At 41.6% G+C, this 18,503-nt stretch overlaps 1 protein-coding gene across 3 annotated transcripts in view; it reads right to left on the reverse strand.

Annotated features, from left to right (window-relative positions):
* Positions 1 to 10,990: 10,990 nt before the first annotated feature.
* The window catches only part of STXBP4 (syntaxin binding protein 4), a 234,196-nt gene continuing 226,683 nt past the window's right edge, over positions 10,991 to 18,503 (reverse strand). The window contains exon 16 of one of the 3 annotated variants that reach the window (XM_055577592.1): positions 10,991 to 17,149. In XM_055577592.1, the coding sequence (XP_055433567.1) occupies positions 17,035 to 17,149 (115 nt within the window). In that variant the 3' untranslated portion in view covers positions 10,991 to 17,034. The remainder of the gene's footprint in view (positions 17,150 to 18,503) is intronic. The other 2 variants (XM_055577587.1, XM_055577586.1) reach the window with 2 other exon arrangements.

The following is an 18,503-nucleotide window of genomic DNA, read 5'->3' on the forward strand; positions in this document are numbered from 1 at the left end:
GCTCTAGAGTGTGTGGGCTTCAGTAACTGAGGCCCATGGGCTTTGCTGTACCACAGCATGTGGAATCCTCCCAGACCAGGAGTCAAACCCACATCCCCTGCATTGGCAGACACATTCTTAACCACTGGACCACAAGGGAAGTCCAAGGCCTATAGAGGACTTTTTTATTTTAAATAGTGCTTCAGAAAACCTTTTCAATACATTTTCTTAAAATCTAAAGTTGTAGTCACTTGTGAGGATAAACTTCCCAGGTGGCTCCAGTGGTAAAGAGCCCACCTGCCAAGGCAGGAAATGTAAGAGACATGGATTCACATCACATGACCCAGCAATCCCACTAGGCATATAGCCTGAGGAAACCAACAATGAAAAAGACACATGTATCCCAATGTTCACTGCAGGACTATATACAATAGCTAGAACATGGAAGCAACCGACATGTCCATTGACAGGTGAATGGATAAAGAAGCTGTGGTACACATATACAGTGGAGTATTACTCAGTCATAAAAAGGAACACATTTGAGTCGGTTCTAATGATGTAGATGAACCTAGAGCCTATTATACAGAGTGAAGTGAGTCAGAAAGAGAAAAACAAATATATACTAACAAATATACATGGAATCTAGAAAGATGGTACTGATGAAATTATTTGCTGGGCAGCAATGGAGATGCAGAGTTATGGACATGGGGGCAGGGGGTGGGAGGAGAAGGAAAGAGAAGGTGGAATATATGGAGAGAGTAACATGGAAACTTACTTTACCATGTGGAAAACAGACAGCCAATAGGAATTTGCTGTATGACTCAGGAAACTCAAACCAGAGCTCTCTAACAACCTAGAGAGGTAGGAGGAGAAGGCAATGGCACCCCACTCCAGTACTCTTGCCTGGAAAATCCCATGGACGGAGGAGCCTGGTAGGCTGTAGTCCGTGGGGTCGCTAAGAGTCGGACAAGACTGAACGACTTCACTTTCACTTTTCACTTATTGGAGAAGGAAATGGCAACCCACTCCAGTGTTCTTGCCTGGAGATTCACAGGGACGGCGGAGCCTGGTGGGCTGCCGTCTATGGGGTCGCACAGAGTCGGACACGACTGAAGTGACTTAGCAGTAGCAGTAGCAGTAGCAGAGAGGTAGGATAGGGAAGGAGGTGGGAGGGAGGCTCATGAGGGAGGGGGCATATGTATTCCTATGGCTGATTCATGTTAATATTTGGCAGAAACCCAGGTTCGATTCCTGGGTTGGGAAGATGCCCTGGAGGAGGACATGGCAACCCACTCCAGCATTCTTGCCTGGAGAATCCCATGGACAGTGGAGCCTGGCAAGCTACGGTCCATAGAGTTACAAAGAGTCAGACACAACTAATGGGACTTAGCATGCACACATGTGAGAATAAATTCACAGTACTAGAACTATAGGGTCAGAAAGTTTAAATATTTTTAAGGTTTTTGATAGGTGTTCCAAGACTGCTTTCCAGAAAGTTTATAGTGATTTATCAATGCCCCCAAAATATCTAAGGCTATTGATACAACCAACATAGAGTATTATTGTGCTTATAAAATATTTGTTTTTTAAAATCATATCTTAGGTAACTCACCAATAATTCTAGGGAAACCTCATATCACAGAAGGGGGAAGCTTGTGTCTGATTTCTTTGAAATTGGCAGGAAAAAGGCATTGGTATGGGTTATTGAAGGAATTTGAATTGTCCACAGGCTTAAGGATTTACTTCACAGAGTAGATAATACAGTTAATCTGTCCTAGATAGTTTAGGCATTCAATTCCTGTCAATGGAGGGGCATGAATTGCTTGCTCTCTTCCAAGTATTTTCTGTTAGGATTTTTAGGAATAGCCTTTCAAGTACCTTTGACTGAATTACATGCTATTTTAGAAAGGCCATTCTGTTTTCATTTGTTAAGACATTTCATCTTTAACTCAATTTTAAGGTTACTCTGAGATGAGTCAGGAAGAAGGAAATTTGACCCTCTGTCCCATATTCCATCAGCTCTAAGACACACATCTTTCAGATTTAAATGTGTTTGAACTCCGGACGTGTAGTGGACAGGGTCCGCGCTCTCAGATCCGCCCACCACCCTCGTGAACATGAGCTCTGTGCGCTCCTACTCCCAACATCCGGCCCCGCTTCTCTTTGTTACAGGGCTGCGGAGCCCACCTTGTCTACATAGAGGTCGAAGGACCTAGAAATTCACCTCTTCCTGCCAGGCTTCCTATGCTTAACCAATGACAGAGGGGTGGGGGGAGCCTCCGCTTGGACAACGGACATAGGTAGGACTTACACTGCCTCCTGAGCTCCCTTGTGGGACTGAGCCAAAATGCCATCCCCTCTCCACGCCCTCTGATGGATGGGCTTTGCTTGACATCATACCCCTATGTGGGCTTTTCCATCCTCCCTTTGTGTTAGTCCTAGTTTTCTATTTCCTATATTTTCCCTCCTAATTCAAAAATTTTCTCACCTCAGGGGAACTGAACACACTGCAAGGTGTGTCTTACAACCCATGATAGCTTGCACGTGCTGTTGGCCAGGAAAGCAGCTGGACTCACCCCTGTGCCACCAACGCTGCCAAAGGCAACCAATACAATTGCTTTTGCCCATGCATGCGTGAACTTGGCTGTTTTTCTTGAGATGTGAATGGACTGTTACTCCTTTACTTTTCAGGAGATAAAGCATTTAAGGACTATTTGAGGAAGGAATATAAATCCTGATTAGTCTAAAAGCTCTTCTATTAAACCCTTTTGAAAAGATCAAAAAAGTACCAGCATCAAACTTCAGAAAAGATGTTAAAGCCCAGGAAGAAACCCCTAGGGATGGTAGTAGAACAGTCCTTTAAGAAAAGCTTCACTTTGATGGCAGATAGGATGTTATTATGAAAAATGTGGATGAAAACTGATTTAAAAGAGAGATTCAGAAGAGTTCCACTCTGAATATACAGAAGTTTTAGGAATAGCATAATTTACTTGTATTTAATTTTCCTTTATACATACACATGATAAACACTATGTTAAAAGATTTACTTGAAAAGCTGTAAGACAAAATTCAAATTACCATGTCATATTTTAGATTCTTTTTATCATTTTTGGTTTTACATAAAATAGTGGTGTGTCTTATAATTGATGGCATTTTTGAAAATCTTGCTCCTTTGGTTTTATATGCATTTATTTATTTTTGGTTGTGCTGGGTCTTCGTTGCTGCATGTGGGCTGCTTGTTGTGGTGGTTTCTCTTGTTGCGAATCGCCGGCTGCACGTGTGTGGGCTCAGCAGCTGTGGCACACTGGCTTGGTTGCCTTATGGTTCGTGGAATCCTCCCACACCAGGGATTGAACCCACGTCCCCCACATTGGCAGGAAGTTCTTAACCACTGGACCACCAGGGAAGAGTGATAACAGTCTTAAATTTGGTGAAATACTTGGTTGACCAAAAAGTTTGTTTGGGTTTTCCATAACATTTTATAGAAAAACTTGAATGAACTTTTTGGCCAACCCAATACTAATCATGTCCATGGGGTTGCAAAGGGTTGGACATGACTGAGTGACTGAACTGAACTGAACTAAGTACTAATCAAGAATATGCTATTCAGAGACAGAAAGAATATAATCAATGAACAGTCTTAGGAACGTTGGAAACCTAAGATAACTTCATAGACTTTTCACCTTATATGAGTCATATTAAGGGTTATATTTGTGAGTGATAGGCCAACATTTCATCATATTCTTAAAATTCTGTAGACTTTAGTCTATTAAATATTTCTTATTGTTCTAAAGTGTATAAATGTAAATTTTATACACTTTATAAATGTATGTTTATACATTTATACATTATATGTATATATATATATACAAATGTATATACATATGTTTATACATTACTCAGAGAAGTAATCAATGCATTTAATTTTGTGCCAGCTTTTTATTTTTTAATGGTGATCACAGAACTATATTGGCTTCCCTGATGGCTAAGTGGGTAAAGAATCTGCCTGCAATGGAGGAGACACAGGAGACCTGGGTTCGATCCCTGGGTTGAGAAGATCTCCTGGAGAAGGAAATGGCAACCCAGTCCAGAATTCTGGTCTGGAAAATCCCATGGACAGAAGAGCCTGACGGTCTACAGTATGTAAAATCACAGAGTCAGACATGGCTGAGCAACTAACACACACAGAGAACTATATATAACCCATGTGATCACTACACAAAAATGAAAAGCTGCTGCTACTGCTACTGCTGCTAAGTTGCTTCAGTCGTGTCCGACTCTGTGCGACCCCATAGACAGCAGCCCACCAGGCCGCCCCACCCCGTCCCTGGGATTCTCCAGGCAAGAATACTGGAGTGGGTTGCCATTTCCTTCTCCAATGCATGCAAGTGAAGAGTAAAGTTGTTCAGTCGTGTCCGACTCTTCGCGACCCCATGGACTGCAGCCTACCAGGCTCCTCTGCTATTAGATTAAATGCATGGATTACTGCCCTGAATGATAAAGTTCAGTTCAGTTCAGTAGCTAAGTCATGTCCTACTTTTTGCGACCCCATGAATTGCAGCACGCCAGGCCCCCCTGTCCATCACCAACTCCAGGAGTTCACTCAAACTCACGTCCAACGAGTTGGTGATGCCACCCAGCCATCTCATCCTCCCAGCATCAGAGTCTTTTTCAATGAGTCAACTCTTGGCATGAGGTGGCCAAAGTATTGGAGTTTCAGCGTTAGCATCATTCCTTCCAAAGAATACCCAGGACTGATCTCCTTCAGAATGGACTGGTTGGATCTCCTTGCAGTCCAAGGGACTCTCAAGAGTCTTCTCCAACACCACAGTTCAAAAGCATCAATTCTTCGGCACTCAGCTTTCTTCACAGTTCAACTCTCACATCCATACATGACTACAGGAAAAACCATAGCCTTGACTAGACGGACTTTTGTTGGCAAAGTAATGTCTGCTTTTGAATATGCTTTCTAGGTTGGTCATAACTTTCCTTCTAAGGAGTAAGCATCTTTTAATTTCATGGCTGTAATCACCATCTGCAGTGATTTTGGAGCCCCCCAAAATAAAGTCTGACACTGTTTCCACTGTTTCCCCATCTATTTGACATGAAGTGATGGGACCAGATGCCATGATCTTAGTTTTCTGAATGTTGAGCTTTAAGCCAACTTTTTCACTCTCCTCTTTCACTTTCATCAAGAGGCTTTTGAGTTCCTCTTCACTTTCTGCCATAAGGGTGGTGTCATCTGCATATCTGAGGTTATCGATATTTCTCCCGGCAATCTTGATTCCAGCTTGTGTTTCCTCCAGTCCAGCGTTTCTCATGATGTACTCTTCATAGAAGTTATATAAGCAGGGTGACAATATACAGCCTTGACGTAATTCTTTTCCTATTTGGAACCAGTCTGTTGTTCCATGTCCAGTTCTAACTGTTGCTTCCTGACTTGCATATAGGTGTCTCAAGAGGCAGGTCAGGTGGTCTGGTATTCCCATCTCTTTCAGAATGTTACACAGTTGATTGTGATCCACACAGTCAAAGGCTTTGGCATAGTCAATAAAGCAGAAATAGATGTTTTTCTGGAACTCTCTTGCTTTTTGCAGGATCCAGCAGATGTTGGCGATTTGATCTCTGGTTCCTCTGCCTTTTCTAAAACCAGCTTGAACATCTGGAAGTTCATGGTTCATGTAGTGCTGAAGCCTGGCTTGGAGAATTTTGAACATTACTTTACTAGCGTGCGAGATGAGTGCAAGTGTGTGGTAGTTTGAGCATTCTTTGGCATTGCCTTTCTTTGGGATTGGAATGAAAACTGATCTTTTCCAGTCCTGTGGCCACTGCTGAGTTTTCCAAATTTGCTTGCATATTGAGTGCAGCACTTTCACGGCATCATTTTTCAGGATATGAAATAGCTCAACTGGAATTCCATCACTTCCACTAGTTTTGTTCGTAGTGATGCTTCCTAAGGCCCACTTGACTTCACATTCCAGGATGTCTGGCTCTAGGTGAGTGATCACACCATCGTGATTATCTTGGTCATGAAGATCTTTTTTTGTACAGTTCTTCTGTATATTCTTGCCACCTCTTCTTAATATCTTATGCTTCTGTTGGGTCCATACCATTTCTGTCCTTTATTGAGCCCATCTTTGCATGAAATGTTCCCTTGGTATCTCTAATTTTCTTGAAGAGATCCCTAGTCTTTCCCATTCTGTTGTTTTCCTCTATTTCTTCATATTGATCTCTGAGGAAGGCTTTCTTATCTCTCCTTGCTATTCTTTGGAACTCTGCATTCAGATGCTTATATCTTTTCTTTTCTCCTTTGCTTTTCACTTCTCTTCTTTTCACAGCTATTTGTAAGGCCTCCCTGGACAGCCATTTTGCTGAATGATAAAACTATCAGCATATAGAAATATTAATAGGATCTGCCCATAAACATCTTTTCATTTTTCATTTCAAAGAAATGCCTCACTTGAACTGTTTATATGCCAAGGTAACTTTATATCCACCCCATTTGTCTTCCTGTTTTCTCACCCCATATTTTGCTGATGAATGATGAATTTCTTTATTGCGAAACAGCACACACAAGCAATTCCAATATGCTTAGTTATAGATGGGATAATTTCTGCACCTTCAGAGTACCGTGGCAATACATAACTCTTTTGTGCCAAATCAATTCTTCAGCAACATGATTAATTAACCAGTAAGAACAGAAGTTTAACACTGTTGCATTGAAAAGCACAGTTACTTTGCTATGGGCTTACCTACCCTTCCATACCAAAACCATCCTGTTGTGTTTTTTCAAAATCTTGGAAAAAAATCAAGGTTTTTGGCAGGACTGTGCTGGACTTTTGTACGTATGCAAAAATCAACAAAGTTTGCATATATACTTAACAATCCTTCTGTAATTACACTGTGAGTTTTATGGTCAAACTTATGTAGCATATGCTGCCTTCTTTAGCAAAATCCATCACATCATTCCAAGTTTAGTAGAACTAGTTGCTGTCGATGTGCTAAACTCCCATCTCATTTTCTTTTTCATTCACTTTGTTTTTCCCTGCCAGACACAGGAAACAGCAAAAGAGCTTTTGAAAGCAATAATTCACTTTACAATGTATTCTGTAAACACTCACTGAACATCACTGTGCCATGTCCAATGAGAGGGATGAAGAATAACATATGGACTCTTAAGGGACTCAGAGTCTGTAGGAGAGACACATGCCTCCCTTTTGTGCCAAAATTAATTGCAAACACAGTGTGATAGGATTTAGTAAGAGGTTTGCAGTGATGGGGGGTGATGTAGGATTTTAGAGCATGTCTTCACTCAGCTAACCCTCTCAGCGTCCGGGTTCTAGGTAAAAGCACCCTCCTGCCACAAGGACAAGTAAGAAACAACAGGCTTAGCCACCTTTCTTGTCTTCCCATCCCCCCAGCTCTCCCTAAGGTGTTCTCCTATCTGGGATGCTGAGTGGGACAGCCGCGGTGAGAGACTAGTTGGCTTTAATGAGAGCTTGTTACCACGTTCAGAGGAAACACAAAGGAGAGCATAGGGTCAGATCTCAGCCTTGAAATCTCAGAAATTCAGCTCACTAGGCATAAATAAATTAGTGAATGACTGTAGTGTCCCAATGGGTACCTGGACAAGCAGGTCAGCAACTCCTCTGGTGGTGGAAGTTCTTCCTTCACTGCCCTCGAGTGGAGTGGCGAGAGGGGCTGGACAGGTGTGAACAAATGCAGAGGCGGTGCCTGCTGGTGGTGGGAGGGGGACGGAGCACGTCAGCATCTTCAGAGAAGAGCTGGGCCGAGTGGCATCTAAAGGAGGAGGAATCTGCTGAGCGACCGAGGCGGGAGTTCCCTATACAGTCTGAATGACTGTGGGGCCTGAGAAATGAGGCTGGAGAAAAAGAGGAAGGGGCAGATAATGGAAGGTGCTGAGGACTGAAGACCAGCAAGGGAGCAGGAGTCAAATGTGTGTTTCAGAAAGAGAATTCCGACCGAAATGTGGTGGGGAGGTTGATGCGGACAGGTATGGTATAGAGGGAGAAAGACATATTGTCTCCGTGGCCATTATCCAGGTAATAAAAAGGAAAGCCAAACTAATTGGCAGTGTTGGCATGGATCAGAGAAAGGAGAACATAATAACAAACGTTCAGAAACAGTACACGTCTTTTTCTTTACCTGAAAGTCACCAAGCAAGTCAGCTCTTACCTGAGAGTGAGGAGGCAGACAGGCCAGCTCAGCTACGGTACTCACTTGTTGTTCAGTTGCTCAGTCGTGTTTGACTCTTTGCAACACTATGGACTGCAGCTCACCAGGCTTTCCTGCCCTTCACCATCTCTGGAACTTGATCAAACTCATGTTCATTGAGTCAGTAATGCCATCCAACCATCTCATCCTCTGTCGTCCCCTTCTCCTGCCTTCAATCTTTCCCAGCATCAGGGTCTTTTCCAATGAGTCCAGATCTTCACATCAGGTGGCGAAAGTATTGGAGTTTAAGCTTCAGCATCAGTCCTTCCAATGAATATTCAGGACTGATTTCCTTTAGGATGGATTGGTTTGATCTCCTTGCAGTCTAAGGGACTCTCAAGAGTCTTCTCCAACATCACAGTTCAAAAGCATCAATTCTTTGGTGCTCAGCTTTCTTTATAGTCCAACTCTCACATCCATACATGACTACAGGAAAAACCATATCTTTGACTAGACAGACCTTTGTCAGCAAAGTAATGTCTCTGCTTTTTACTATGCTGTCTAGGTTGGTCATAGCTTTTCTTCCAAGGAACAAGCGTCTTTTAATTTCACAGCTGCAGTCACCATCTGCAGTGATTTTGGAGTGCAAAAAACTAAAGTCTGTCACTGTTTCCATTGTTTCTCCAACTATTTGCTATGAAGTGATGGGACTGGATGCCATGATCTTCATTTTTTGAATGCTGAGTTTTAAGCCAGATTTTTTTTACTCTTTCACTCTCATCCAGAGGCTCTTTAGTTCCTCTTCACTTTCTGCCATAAGGGTGCTGTCATCTGCATATCTGAGGTTATTGATATTTCTCCCAGCAATCTTGATTCCAGCTTGTGCTTCATCCAGCCTGGCATTTTGCATGATGTACTCTGCATAGAACTTAAATAGGCAGGGTGACAATATACAGCCTTGAAGTACTCCTTTTCCTATTTGGAACCAGTCTGATGTTCCCTGTCCAGTTCTAACTGTTGTTTCTTGACCTGCGTACAGGTTTTTCAGGAGGCAGGTGAGATGGTCTGGTATTCCCATCTCTTGAAAAATTTTCCACAGTTTGTTGTGATCCACACAGTCAAAGGTTTTAGCATAGTCAATGAAACAGAAGTAGATATTTTTCTGGAACTCTCTTGCTTTTTCTATGATCCAGTAGATTTTGGCAATGTGATCTCTGGTTCCTCTGTCTTTTCTAAATCCAGCTTGAACATCTGGAAGGTATCGGTTCAGGTACTGCTGAAGCCTGGCTTGGAGTATGTTGAGCATTACTTTGCTAGCATGTGAGATGAGTGCAATTTGTGGTAGTTTGAATATTCTTTGGCATTGACTTTCTTTTGGATTGGAATGAAAACTGACCTTTTCCAGTCCTATGGCCACGGCTGAGTTTTCCAGATTTGCTGCATATTGTGTGCAGCTGATGTTGAAGCTGAAGCTCCAATACCTTGGCCACCTGATGCGAACTGACTCAGTGGAAAAGACCCTGTTGCTGGGAAAGACTGAGGGCGGGAGGAGAAGGGGACAACAGAGGATGAGATGGTTGGATGGCATCACTGACTCAATGGACATGAGTTTGAGTAAGCTCAGGGAGTTTGTGATGGACAGGGAGGCCTGGCATGCTGCAGTCCATGGGGTTGCAGAGTCGGACACGACCGAGTGAATGAACTGAACTGAACTGAATTGAGTGCAGCACTTTAACAGCATCATCTTTTAAGATTTGAAAGAGCTCAGCTGGAATTCCATCATCTCCATTAGCTTTGTTTGTAGTGATGCTTCCTAAGGCCCACTTAACTTCTTTGCAGTCCAGGAGTCTGGCTCTACATACATGAGTGATCATACCATCATGGTTATCTAGAGGTTTTCCTCCGGAGGAAGGGAACATTACAAGCAGGGTATAAGTGATCTCAACCAATACTAATCTCAGTCACCTTGCAGTTCCCTCCATTCTTCAGTCATTGCTAAACTCTGGGAGACTTACTAAGTGCCAGGGCACTCTGGGTTTGGATGGTGTGATGTCATTGTCCAAATTGGGTTTAACTGAGAGGCTTCAAAGGAAAAAAATCCTCATTAACTAATGGAAAAAAAAAATCCTCTTTTAGGTCTGGTGGGGGCATGGGAGGGTCTTCCTATTCCTGTGATCCTTTTTGGGGTTCATGGAAATCCATCTGATCTTTCAGTACGAATCACACTGGGCTGGAGGAAGCTCACTGGTGTTGTCCAAGGCTCTATCTGCCTGTACACATCTTGCAATTACTTCCATCCTGGCGCACAGTGAGGAGTGGGCTTCTTCTGCTCAACACTAATGTATATCACCAAGTTTTACTGCTCCCAGGAAGGTGGTCCAGGAGGTGGGGCCCAGCCCATTTCTGAGCCCCTCTAACAGTTTTGTTATTTGTCCTCTCCCACAGCCACGAGAATTATATCCTAGAGTGGGAGTAGGAAAGCCTTATTCTTATGCATCATACGTGCTTTCAAATCTTTGTTCTAAATCATGAATCCTTTCCAGTTCCCTAAGGAGTCACTTCTGAAACTCAAAAGAGCAAGCGTTCCTCTGCTTTCTGATGTCACATACCTTTCTCGAGGCAATGACATTAAATGGCCTAGAAATTCAGCTATGGAATAAATAAGGGGAATACAGAAAATAAATGGAAAAAGCTTTGGTTAACTTCAGTTGAATGTCCTTTGCATAAAATATAAATCACATGAGTTAAGACTACATCTGTTTTGAATTGAATTCTGGGACTTTGCAGTGTTTGGCATCTGTAGCATTCAGTAATTGTGTACGTGAATAAATGAATACAAGGGCATGAGAGTTAAAGTGGGAAATGTCTTACTTATGGACAGCTCATTACACATTCAATTTGGCAAGGATGCACTGAACACCTACTGTGTTGGGGCACTGTGTTAGCTCCTCCTCCATGGTGCTGGACCTCTCCTACAATGGTGAATGAGGCAGACAAATCCCTGCTATCATGGAACACACTCTCATTCTTATTCTCTTTATTAAGAAAGATAATAAACAAATATATCATTACAAATTGATAAATAATATAAAAGAAATAAACAGGGTAAAATGACAGAGAATATTTTGGTGATGGGGGAACAGGAATGAGGAGGGGTCAGAGCTATTAATCTGATTGCACTGTCCCTCAGACCACCCCTGTACACTGAGAGTGAAATTCAAACAAAATTAACAAAAGAAGTATTAGTTAAATGTAAGAAGTCACATGAAGAAAGCAAATACAGAATTGCATTTAATATTTACATAATCATCATGTAGGTCCAATGATATTATATGTGGTTAGCTGTGGTTAAAACATCTTGGGATTTTATGTTTAAAGTTAATTTTCATGGGTGTATTCTATTCAAAGTTCTTTTCATCCTTTCAAAATTTACATACTATGTAAGTTGTTTTTGTGTTAGTTTAGTTCTTTTTGTTCTGTATATTGTAAAATTCAAGTGTGTTCACTTTTAAAAGAGTTGTATTTTACTTAGCAGAGAAAATAAAATGTCCATTTACCCCAGAAAAAGGATAATATTTTCTAATTTTGCAAACACTTTATGAAAGTATCATTTGACTCCTTATTTTTACAGCTGCTTAGCATTTATTATTGGAGAGACCCTTCACACAGTATGATCCTTTTATTTCTAGTCAAGGGGTGTTATTATTTTGGAATATTATTTTGGAATCATTCAAATTTAAGAGAGTGATAAAGGGCCTCTCTTCAGGGGTTCTTACTAACTAGATCCCTAAGTTCTTACTCCTGTAAGGAAAAGTAAAATGTTTCTGAGAAAAAAGGAAGGAAAGGGAAAAGGTTTCAGACTATGAGCTTCTTGATTTGGGAATCAGAACTATCCAGTGTGGGGTCTTCAAGCCCTTGCGTCTTGTCTGGCGTCTCGCAGGTGCTCAGGAAGTGGCTACTGATTTGAATGGTTTCCGGACCGTCAGAGGATGACTATCCCCTCACAGACAGGGAAACCAGGGCTCAAAGTGCGTTTGTATTGTGCTTTGCACTTTACCAAGGCCTCTCACCCAAGTTAGCTCATTTAAAAGTTGGTCCTCACCATCATTATATGTAAAGTAGGAAAGGCCAATACTTGCAAATAAAAAGATGGCGGTAACGATGTGCTTGCCACACAGTGAGTTGGCCACTGCTAGACTCCCCCACATAAAGCGAGTCAGCCTGTGCTGCCAAGGGGCAGCTAAAACCCGACGATGGAGAAATTCAGGCCCTTAAACAATGATGGAAAGAAGATCACTCTTCTAAGGACAAAAATGATCAGAAATGTTATTGGCAATCTTTGGACTAAAAAAAGTGTCCTCTAACACATAGAAGAAAAGCTCTCACACATTAGTGCTGGCAGTCCTATTTTTACACAGGAAAATTTGTGAATATTTATCAAAATTAAAGTGAACACAACTTTGATGTAGTGATCTACTTTTTAAAATTGGTTTTAATTTTTGGCTGTGCTGGGTCTCTGTTGCTGCACGTGGTCTCTCTAATTGCAGCAAGTGGGGGCCACACTTCGCCGTGGTGTGGGGCTTCTCACTGCCGTGGTTTCTCTTGCTGGGGAGCATGGGCGCAATAAAGACGGTGTGAGGGCTTAGTGGCCCCGAGGCATGCGGAATCTTCTCGGACCTGGGATTGAACTTCTGTCCCCTGCATTGGCAGATTCCTAACCACTGGACCACCATGGAAGTCTGCGATTTACTTTTAAGGATGTATTCTCACTACAGACATACTGGCACAAGAGTGCATAGATATATGAGGAAAAGGATTTAATGAACGTGAGAATGTTCACTGGGACATTGTTAGTAACAAAAGTCTTTTTTTAAACACTTACATGTATTGTATGTCAATTAGATTTCAATAAAACTGGAGAAAAAAAGAATCATGGAGGACATAACACATGCATAAATTCTAAGGACAGGGAGAATAAAAAACAGCCCCCCCCAAGAACTCACAAACTATCAAATGAGAACAATAAATAAATCCTGTACAACATGATAAACACTAGCATAAAGTCAAACACAAGGACAATAAGGATCATAAAGGAAAATCGACTATACTTCAATAAAATTAAAAAATTTAAAAAAATGGAGCATAAAGGAAATTTTTAGCCTGGCTCAGAGGAAAGGGGGGGGTGGTTCATGGTAGATTGTATTTTATAGTACATATGACCTTTTAATAAACTCTGATGTCTCTAATGTCTTGAAATGATAAAATTAAGAGCAATTATATTATCTAGATCAGTACAGTATCAGAATACGACTTAAATTAACCTAAGAGTTCATCAATAGATTGTTGGCTATAGAAATTAGGAGTTATCTGGGTAGTGATATTTTATAGAGACATTTGAAATATAACATTAATCTGTGTATCACTGTGAAAATAACTACAATATATTAATTCAAAGATACTTAACAGTATAACTTCCTTTCAGTAAAAATACCCATCGAAGTATCAGTGATGGATACCTGGAGAAAGTGAGATTTTTTTAACTTCATTCAAATCCCTACTATTTCATTTTTTAAAAATGGAAATAGATTACTTTAAAAATCAAAATTAAAGAAAAGCTATTCAATTCTGACTACCCAACAAGCTTTCCATGTTTTAACCAGCAGTAAGTAGACCCCAGGAAGTGGTTGGCCATTGCCCTACTGCACCCCAGTGCCTAGTACCCTGCTTTGCATGGTGGTGGTGCTTGGTCAATAAGCCAGCTCACTCTTTAGTAAAGTGAGGTGGAAGCACAGAAGAACGTTGAGCTTTTTTAATCCTAAAATCTGAGTCAGTCGGTCAAAGGAGAAGAATTTGAAAGATGGACTATATAAATGTCAACTCACTCCAAATTAACTGGGGGGCTCCTCCTGTGTTGAATAAGGATTCTTAATGAGTCCCTGCCATATGTTTCTTTGAGTGTCTCTTGGGGCATTTATCTGTTGGTTTAGACGTCACAGAGGCATACGGAGGAAGAGATCTCAGACAGTGCTCAGGTGGTTCAGGCAGAGAACCCTGAGCCTCCTCGGCAATGGTCTCATAATAAGGAGTTAGACTGATGGAACTCTTCCTGGGACATAGCTTCCATTTTCTCCTGGGGAATTCTGTCCTGATGCATCCTAACTACCAGAAAGCTCCTTATCGAACGGAGCTGGAATCTGTTTCTTTGTAAAACTGACCCGTGGATCCCAGCTCTGCCCTCCAGTGTCACATACAATGGTTCTAAGTGGTGCAGTGGTTTACCAGAACAGCCCTGGGAAACCTGCCTTGAGACCCAGCTTCCACTCTTGGGTGCTGTGTGGACCCTGAAGCAAAGACTAGCAATTCTCTCTAACTGTAAACGTCTTTACAAAATGGGGATGATCATAGATAATTTCTACCTCATGGGGCTGTTTTAAGAAGATAATGAAATAATATATGCAAATTGCCATCACAAACATATGGCACAATAAGCTCCATAAGTAATATTAAATTTTATTTTTTAAAATTTATTTTTAGATATTATTTATTTTTTGGCTGTGTCCTGTGTGCCATGTGGGATCTTAGTTCCCTGACCAGGGATCAAACCTGTGCCCTCTGCAGTGGGAGCTCAGAGTCTTAACCACTGGATTGCCAGGGAAGTCCCTGATATTACAATTTTTACAGGCCTTTTCCATGAGGTGTTCAATTAGGAGTCAGTGAGGAAAGTGCCACCAAACAGCAAAGTCAACATATGAGGCCTCCGCCAGTGAAATGTGCCCTGAGAACCTTGATGCCAAGTGATTCGAGCGTCTCCTGTGTTTTCCTCACTAGAAACTAATTAGAAAAACACTCCCAGGAAGGGGAGGGACATTTTGTACCATTAATTCGGCAACAACAAATACTCTGTACTTTCACGATTATAGATACTAACGTATAAAAGTAACTTGGGGTGTTTGAGAACCTCACTCATCTCTAGGGGACGTAAGGAAAGAGCTCCCTCAGGGCCTTCTCTCAAAACGTGTCTCCCTGCAGCTTCCCAATAGTCAAAGAGCTGTCAGGGGAAACTCAGGTCTTCTGCAGCACTTCTGAAACTTTTCTCAGGGCTAATGACTACCTATCACTCTGGATTTGACTTATGTTATCATTCAAGACAGAATTATAAACCCTACATATATTCAGGGATGTGTGAGTATAACGTACACATGTATTTATAGCATAGGTCTATATAACATACCATATGAAGGGTAGCAGACTTGGAGACTCAGGGTCTAGGTCTAAGTTTGACTTACTGTGTGAACTCTTAAGATCTCAGTTTACTCATTTACAACATGGTTATAATCGATAATTCTGACAGTATATATCCTAAGGAGTTTTAGGTTTGCTGTTTTAATTGAGCTCCAAGCCTCTATCTTTTAAGTAAGACAGTAATATTTAAAAAAAAAATCCATTACAAGTATTGAGATTCTACATAAGAACTCATTTGCAAAATGAGTCTTTTTCACCAAAAGATGTTTAATGATTCTTGCTGACTTTGCTCCTAAGTATATCACCTAACAATATTAACAACGTTGGGTAAGGATAAGTCCCTTTTTATTATTCAGTTGGTACTTAATGCCCAGAGCATTTAAAATGACTTCCTCCCAACTCCATTCCTTCCCCCATCCTCATTTCCCAGCTCCAGCTTTAAATCATTAAACGGAGAGAAAATCTTTAGCACTGCAAGTCAATGGCTCATTCCTTCCAGAAACTCTCCTTACAATAAAATGAAAATAAGATCAAAAGCATAATCAGTCTGGAGGCCGATGGATGTCTCTTTCGACACAGATTCTGGATGCCCTTCTATTCTCTGTTCATTGGCCCCTCTCAAACCCCCTTTCCAGCAAGCATAACCCACGCTGGGCAAATCCCTGATGGGAGCCAGTCACTTTACTTTAGAAAACTGTGAGCTGTTGAAAAGAAGCCCTTTGTAACAGCATCACAAAGCCCTGCCTCTGCCAGTTGAGTGTGTGGGGGAAGGGCTTGTAAAGAAGCGTGGACCGGTTGGGAGCCACGTTTAAATGCAGACGTGTCCCCTGAGTCTCTGTGGCTCCTGGGGTGCACAGGTGAAGCTCAGCTGTATCAACAGAGCCCCACGGCCCCGTGTGTCGGGCGACCTGCCTCTACAGGGGCAGCGGAGTGGAGTGCGGGGCAAAGGGGCCTGGGTGTGGAGCTGGAAGACAATGGTGTGAGCTTCAGCTCCAGGAGAAGGGCTTCGTTTCTCTGAACGCTCTTTTCCTAACTATAAAATACCCACTGGAGCTGCCTCACAGGCACATTGTATGCTTTACATAAGACAGGGTCTGAAAAGCATTTTGTAAATTAGAAAGCATCATCAAGATATAAGCTGTATCCAGTGGCTTGTGAGATAGTTGTCTAAATGTGATCCATAAGAACTCCCCAAAGCTTGCTTAAATCACCTTCCTATGATATGCATATAAAAGATTAGTGAATTATCAAATAAATGAAGTGTTTCACTATGTTCACATAATTTTTCAAAGTCTTAATTATAAAAACCACTGTCTGGTATTCCATAAAGAACTAAATGTAAAATTACAAAGATCTAATTACATATGAAAAGTTATACATATTATGAAATCTAATTACATATGATTAAAAAATAGGACTAGATTATTCTTAAAGAACTACTATAGTGGCAATCAGTTTTGCAAATGTATACAGTTATACCCAAAGGTTTTACAAAAACAGCTTAAATCCAGAGTCTTCACTTCACAACTTCACTAACTAGTGTGTGTTTTACTCCTCGTTTAGATGTTGTGTCCCAGAGTTATCTACATAGATGGAGTTGCTGGAAGACCATGGAGCGCAGCTTCCCACAGAAAATCATCAGTTCCTCTGGTCGGGAGGTTCTCGGGAACAATCCTCTTCATTCTCCTCTGAGCAGGACAGGTTCAGTGCGCTCATCACGGGGTGCATCCAGGACGTAGTCTGTGTTACGTGACTTGGGAAGAAGAACAAGAAGAGGCACAATCACGACTGGAGAGACTACCCTTCTACCCACAATGCGAGCAGTGGTCCCCGTGACACTGCAGTCCCTGAATCACGAAGCAGTTGGAACTGGACTCAGGATCCAGTTTTAAAAGTCTTTAGATATGTTTTCTAGGTTCAACAAACCCATTTCTTTATTTTTGGTAAAACAAAAACAAAAACAACAATAACAAAACAAGGCAGGAGAATGGATCACCTTCAACTACTCACTCTTCCTCACCCATCAGCAAGTCCTGTGACTGTCACGCTGTAACATTTCTGGAATCTTTTCCTTCTTCTTTTCCAACGCTATAGACTAGGGTCACTGAAACAGCTTGTTTCTCTGCCTCTGTTCTAGTTTTTTAATTCATTCCCCACTCTAGCCAAGAGATCTTTCTAAATGACAAATCATACACTGTTGCTCACCTGCTAAAAATTCAGTGCCAACTAATGCTTTCTGGATTAAATACACCCTCCACAGTATGAAACACCTTGCTTTTTACCTGCCTCCATGCTTTCTTCTCTGCTACAATACTCCTCCTTCCCATCTTGTTTATCCAGCTAACTTTAATTCTAAAGAATCAAATACCCCTCAAGATTCCTCCAATCTGTGCCAATGGCCTTATTGCTCACACTATATTACAAGTGACTATTTTCTTAGTCCGTCTCACTGCATGTGAGGGCAGGAACTGGTTTGCTAACTTTGAATCTATGGTACCTAACATATTTTCATAACAAATAACTAGGCATTTCAGGGAAGAACACAAGCAGAGGTAAGGAAGGGTGTACAGACACGGTGCATTTTCAGGGGGTGGTCAAACATCACTGCATGGGCCCCTGCTGAGGGAGGGTGTTTCTTAGAACTAGTATCCAATCCCAGCCTTCAGCTGGATGTCTCGCCTGAATCTACCTCTATCTGACCAGCTCCTTGGGCCTGCAGAGATAGCTTTTGGAACAGGCTGACTTGTTTCTTCTCCTTAGATCCTCATTCTAGCCCTGGTGTACCCTGCTGCACTATCCATCCTAGATCCACTTCCTGTGTCCCATCCTACCCAAACTCAACCTCAGAGCAGCATCATGTCTTAGACCAAGTGCACCCAAGGGCTGGCCCTTATGAAGATCAAATAAGATTGTGGATCTGAAAGAATCTTCTACTTCCTAAAATATTACAGAATAACATTTCCAAAGTGTCTAATAAGGCTTTTAAAATACACATTTTATGTATAGACCTTCTCCATCTTCAGCTGCAAAGAATATAATCAATCTGATTTCAGTATTGGCCATCTGGTGATGTCTATGTATAGAGTCATCTCACGTTGTTGGAAGAG

Source organism: Bubalus kerabau, chromosome 4, assembly GCF_029407905.1.
Source record: "Bubalus kerabau isolate K-KA32 ecotype Philippines breed swamp buffalo chromosome 4, PCC_UOA_SB_1v2, whole genome shotgun sequence".
Taxonomy (NCBI): Eukaryota; Metazoa; Chordata; class Mammalia; order Artiodactyla; family Bovidae; genus Bubalus; species Bubalus kerabau.